The sequence below is a fragment of the Pteronotus mesoamericanus genome, unplaced genomic scaffold (genome assembly GCF_021234165.1).
Source record: "Pteronotus mesoamericanus isolate MK-2021 breed Mesoamerican mustached bat unplaced genomic scaffold, CSHL_Meso_final scaffold_1066, whole genome shotgun sequence".
Taxonomy (NCBI): Eukaryota; Metazoa; Chordata; class Mammalia; order Chiroptera; family Mormoopidae; genus Pteronotus; species Pteronotus mesoamericanus.
This window is the reverse complement of record NW_026555299.1, coordinates 197,566-203,996: the sequence shown is the minus strand read 5'-3', so window position 1 is coordinate 203,996 and position 6,431 is coordinate 197,566. Positions and strand designations below refer to the sequence as shown.

Below are 6,431 nucleotides of genomic sequence, written 5' to 3'. Positions count from 1 at the left end.
CTTCCATTTTTCCACCTATGTATTGATGGATTCTACAGTCTTAAATATTACAGCTGCAGGTCTCAGCTTTTGCACTGGGCTACACTTCTCTTTGTACTTGCAGCCACAGCTGGTAACTAACTCACATCATTCCTTGTTAATGCAGTTTCTAGTATATTTTTGCTATGTCTCAATTTTGAGGATATGTTCACCAAGTCTGCTGTGACGACTCTGCTCTTCTGGTGGAAACCACAGCCAGTCAATGGCCAATGGCAGCGACACAGGGGTCACCGAGTTCATTTTCACAGGTTTGAATTACAACCCCCATTTGCAGGTCTTTCTCTTCCTGCTCTTTCTGAGTTTTTACATTATCAACCTAACAGGGAACTTGGGGATGATTATTCTGATACGGATCAGTTCCCGCCTTCACACACCTATGTACTTTTTCCTCAGCCACTTGTCCTTTGTGGACATGTGCTTCTCCTCAGTCGTGAGCCCCAAGATGCTCACTGACTTCTTTGTGCAGAGGAAAGCCATCTCTTTCTTGGGCTGCGCTTTGCAGCAGTGGTTCTTTGGGTTCTTTGTGACAGTAGAGTGCTTTCTCTTGGCGTCCATGGCCTATGACCGCTACGTAGCCATCTGCAACCCGTTAATGTACTCAGTTGCCATGTCCCAGAGACTCTGTATCCAGCTGGTGGCTGGTCCCTATGTCATCGGGATCATGAACACCATGACTCATACAACAAGCACATTTCGCCTCCCTTTTTGTGGCCCCAATGTCATCAATCATTTCTTCTGTGATGTGTTCCCCTTGTTTTCCCTTGTATGTGCTGACACAGGGCTCAATAAGTTGATGGTTTTCATTTTGGCTGGAGCTGTGGGCATCTTCAGTGGCCTGACCATCGTGGTCTCCTACATTTACATCCTCATTGCCATCCTGAAGGTCCACTCTGCTGGTGGGAGGCGCAAAGCCTTTTCTACCTGCTCCTCTCACCTGACAGCTGTCTCCATCCTGTATGGTACCCTGTTCTTTATTTACGTACGACCGAGTACCAGTTTCTCCCTGGATCTCAACAAAGTGGTGTCCCTGTTTTACACAGCAGTCACCCCCATGTTGAACCCACTTATCTATAGCTTGCGGAACAAGGAGGTCAAAGACGCCATCCACAGGACTGTCACTAAGAGGAAGGCTTCTTGGCCTAAATTCTTATCTGGAAAGGAAACTCGGGGAGAAATCTGAATGGAAAGACTGATTGTGTGATTCCTAAGGACACTTGCAAGGGTTCGGGGGCTGGTTGACATCCTTTTATTCATTTATTGATCCAGTTCTTTGTTCATTTAGTCAATTAGTATAGATTTATTAAGCCCTGTATGTGATTTTTCTCTGCAATATACAAATATTGTAGTTCAAACCCACAGTCCACTTAATTTTGCTTGTCTTGGATACCTCACAGTTCAATTATTTTCAAAAAAGCTTTATTTAATTTGTTATTAATTTTCTATCATTCTGCTAATATGTATTCTCTTCTTGCTGACCCTTTGGTAATGGACTTTTAAAACTCAGTACTTTAGGTTTGGCACTCACATCTAGCTTCCATCAACAGGGATCTGTAAAATAAAAGTGATGTGGGATCTCATGTTTAAGCTCATCAATGGAAAGAAATCCCTGGCTGTAAACACTGATTTCTGGGGTGACCTTAACACAAAGAACTACACACATCTTAGGGAATGAAGACGGATCTGTGTTCAGCTCTGACAGAGGAGTGGTCCACAGTGTCTGTTTATAGTGCTAAAGAGACTTGTGCTTATTTTAATACATTTCACACCTGAACGAGCTTGTGGCAGAATGGGTAAAGCTTTTATTTTTTTAAGATTCATTTTTTTTGGCAGGTGTTTAGAGAAGTACCTAAACTTCTCTTGGTTGTACACATGATAGTGTCTTCTAAACCCTGTTAATAATAAAATTCATTACCCAGTCAGTACAGATTAATGTGTGGTTGTATGTAGGCTCTTCATCTAGGTCTACTTGTTCCTAGTAAGGTGAATAGATTTGCAGCATCTCAAGGGAATACACACATACAGTTCAACTTGATTGTTATGACTCCTGGGCCTGGTGAGCACTGGGCAGGCCAGGTCTGAGCGCCTCTTGGAGGCCCAGGATGCTACCTAATTCCACATTATCTTTCTTGACCTTGCCTTATCTCTTAATGTTGGACATGAAAAGGAGAGAGTTACACTGAGGAGATGGACCAGCTTTCCTAGGTAACATTATAATATTGTGGCTAAATTGTTACAGAAATGTCCTCAGAATATTAAGGAACTCTTTGGTCCACCTGTTTTCCCAAAATGAATTTAGCAAACTTGGTTAAGAAACTTCCTTTGAAATTCACAGTCTCTATTGGCTAGATAGAGAAACAAATTTTCTAAACTATTGAGCACTTTCCTACATACACAGTGTTTTTGAGCTATTTTCTATTGATTTTTGTATAATGCACAATCTCTGAAAATAGACACTCGATCACTGAGCACTCACACAATCATAGCATGCTTTATGACTTTAGGAGCCTTAGAGACCAGTTTATCCTGAATGGCTAGTCTTTAAGGCTTGGGGAAAAATGTCTTTTATTATCTTATGCATTATAAAGCCCAAAATATGACTTGCCATTAAATGTACTTGTGGAAGATTCATTTAAAATTCAAGAACCTTATTTTAGAGTATATTTCATAGATAGGATAGAATTTCTCCCAGAATATTTATTGGAAATAGTAGAAAAGAGAAATGATATAACAAAAAGAAGCAAAAATTAGAGTTAGAAGCCCTCATATACTCATATATTCAACAAATATCATTGAACATTTTTTGTGTGCCAGGCGCTGAGCCTGGTGTTGCAAACAGCAGGGAAAACAATAGACACCATTCTGCATCCACAGAGTGGATGGGATAGCAGATCTAAGACATACTTCTATTCATTACCCTTTTGGTGTACAGGTCAAGTCCGTAATGATATAAGTGGAAATAATGATAGTATTTACCATACCATAGGACTATCACAAAGACTAAATTATAGGATGGCAGGTAGAATCCTTCATATGATGTGAACATATTTTGCTGCCTCCCAATAAAAACTATTTGTTGAAAATGGCAACCTTGTTTTGGAAAAAGAGTGTTATCCTAGGTGTGCCAGATTCCCCAACATAGGTTTCTCTGCAGGATCTTCATTGCAATAATGGGATGGAGAGTCGGGGAGGGGGAGCATGGTGCAGGGGACAGCCACCCGAATTATAAGCCTAGATCCATCACTGGCATTTAGTGATTTTAAGGTTGTCTTTTAATCCCACCTATAAACCAGTGATGGAAATGCCTAATTTACTGAGAACTTGTAACCAGATTCTCAAAGGAGATGAATTTCACAGGGCATAAGTAGTAACCACCTTTGTTATTTTGTCATTCCCTCTTCAAAATGCTGATGTGTCACCTCAAACCTCCTGACCACTTCTAACATCACAGAGAGATCTAATAGTTTTCCCTTTCACTTGGAAATAAGAAACAAATGGTTTCAATTTCCAACTGTTAAAAAGTCCAGTCCCGTCCAGACCAGACCAAGATGGCGGAGAGGTGAACGTGTGTCTTCTCCTCCCGTGGCCACACCAAAAATGCAACTGAAGTGCAGAGCAACCATCGCTGAGAACCACTTGAAGTCTTGCTGAGAGGAAGTCCTATAACTAAAGAAATACAGAAGCCATTTCGAGACTGTTATGCTATAGTTAAATAAATTGGGGTACATCCATGGAATTAAAAAACAAGTCAAGTGCCACTGCAATGTTAAACTACACACACTTTTCCAAATTAAAACATTCTCCCTCCCCATCTCCGCCCCTGGAGCCTGCAGTGATGACAGGGGCAGACGTGCATCTCTATTATTGCTGCCCCTCCTTCCCACTCTGCAGCTGCTAGGTAGGAAGAAGAGGGAAAGAGAGCAGAAAACAGTTGGCTGGGTTGGAATCTGGTGTCAGTATCTTTTAATGACAGATGCATAACTACTGGCTCTTTCTCTTGGGGGATTGTCCTAAGGAAATAATCCAAAATGGATGTTTGGGTGGTGGTGGCACCTTGTTTTCGGGGGATGTGTTTGTCATTGTGCATGTACATAACGCGAGTATCCCCTGGTTTCGTTAGCTAATAGAGAACAATGCCAGGTTATGACGGGCTCAAGTTCCCATCCTTTCTGAGGCAAGAAATGCAGAGTTTGTGAGTGTCTCTTCCCCATGTAGTTCACAGCATCCCCAGGGCAGAGAAACAATTCATGGTGTTGCCCTCTCGCCTTCTCAGTTGCCTCTGGCTGCCTGTGCTCCACCCACCGGTTCCTATTCCCATTGCCCCAAGTCTTCTGCTTCACAGCAGTGGCCACTCTTCAAAGATTCCATCATTTCCTCCCAAACATGCCAGCAGTCCCAGTTCATTTGGTCACCTACTGCATGTTGAGGACAAGATGCAATCACTAATGAGACTATTAGACGGTGGAGATAATGAGATAGATGTGAAATTTTGAAGATAACTTGGAGCTACAGCATAGCTTCCCCTGAGTCTATTAGGGGCTTGCTTTGTGGACCCCACAGGACAGCTCATCAGGACAAAGCATCCATCCATGGACCCTTTGCCTAAGGCTTGGACTTAGCCTGGAACATCAATGGAAGTCCTCACAGGCGGGTCCTGTTTGAATGAAGCCAAGTGAGTTCAATGCTTTTTTACAGTCTTGTCTTCATCTAAAGGTGCTTCCTGTAAAGTCTCAGTGCACAATTCCTTATGAGAATCTAATAAAGGAGAACATACTAAATCAGCCACAATTCAGAGAAATACCATAACCTAAATTCTTACTTAGAAAAGAATTGCATGTTTCAAACATGTCCTATAGTAAAAATACATATTTTACACAGAGAAAGCCAGTTGAGACATACAGGTGCATAACTGGAAATGAAAGTTCAAAATAGACTTAGTTCCACAAAATATACTTATACTACCTGCAAATCATGTCGCTTACTAAATTTTGGGGATTGGCAAACTGTGGTCTGTGGGTCAAATCTAGCCTGGCACCCATTTGTGCAGTTTGTAAGCCAAGAATGGTTTTTACATTTTTAAGAGGTTGAAAAAAAAAGCAGAACAATATTGCATGACCTGGGAATATCCCTTGGAATTCAAATGTCAGCGTCCATAAGTAAAGCTCTGTTGGAAGACAGCCATCTTTATGTCGGAATTCCTCAAAGGCAGCCCCGGGGGCAGTCTGGACAGGATGACACCGTGTTGGGGGCACTGTCCTTTGTGTCCTTTGTGTTCTCTGTGTTGCCAAGTGTTTCATCACATCCTAGCCTCTGCTCATTAGGTGCTTACAGCACCCCGCACCCCAGTCCTTGGGGCAAACATGTAAATCACAGCCACTTTTATGACTTGTCTGTGGCTGCATTGGGGGCTTAGGAGCAGAGCTGAGTAGTTGTCACAGAGCCAGTATGCCAGCAGACCCTGAAATATTTACTATATGGCCTTTCATAGAAAAAGTTTGATGGCTCTACTTTATTCTGCTATTTCTTTAAACAATGCTGGTCATGACCTGCTAAACTCTTAATTTCCCACTAATAAGTCTCAAGCTGCCATTTGAGAAACCTCGTGCCTGTGTAGCTCCAGAGAGGCAGCATATTGAATACCGGGTAAAAGCATATGACTCAGAACTGAGTGTGGGTTCGCACTGCAACTGTGTTATTTAAGAGCTGTGTGAACTCGAGTGACACAAAGAACCTCTCTGAGCTTTTGTAATCACATTGATAAAGTGGGGATGATAACAATAGCAGTTACACAGTTCTTTGCTATTAGCGTCCTCAGAGAAACAAAACCAATAGGATGTGTGTGTACATATAAAATGAGATCTTTTAATCTCATTTTTCTCAAATTGTCCTTATAAAGGACAATTCTTTTAATGAATTGCCTTATAAGATTATGAAGGACTGCAAGTCCAAAACCTGCAGGGGGAGCTGTCTGGCTGGAGACCCTGAGAAGAGTCCATGTTTCAGTTCAAGTCCGAAGACCGTCTGGCTGAAGGCCCAGGAAAGGCAATGTTGTAGTTCAAACCTGAAAAGAGTTTGCTGCAGAATTTTCTCTTGTTCAGGGGAGATGAGCTCTTAAGTATGCAAGCCTTCAACTGATTGGGTAAGGCCCACCTATGTTATGGAAGGCAATCTACTCAAAGCTCACTGATTTAAATGTTAATCTCTTCCCTCACAGAAACATCCAGAGTAATGTTCGACCATGTATCTGGACACTATGGCTAAGACAAGTTGATTTATAAAATTAAGCATCATAGTGCTTAACATTTCATGTCAGTAAAATAAAGAAAAATTATAATTGCACAGCACACCAAAGAAATTGAGATAGAATGAAATTATCTAAATGGGACATTTTTAGA

General features: G+C 41.7%; 1 protein-coding gene across 1 annotated transcript; it reads left to right on the top strand.

Moving 5' to 3' along the window:
- Positions 1 to 241: 241 nt before the first annotated feature.
- Positions 242 to 1,219, top strand: LOC129081466 (olfactory receptor 1009-like). Its single transcript, XM_054587135.1, has one exon. The coding sequence runs from the start codon at positions 242 to 244 to the stop codon at positions 1,217 to 1,219; it is 978 nt and encodes a 325-aa protein (XP_054443110.1).
- The last annotated feature ends 5,212 nt before the right edge of the window (positions 1,220 to 6,431 follow it).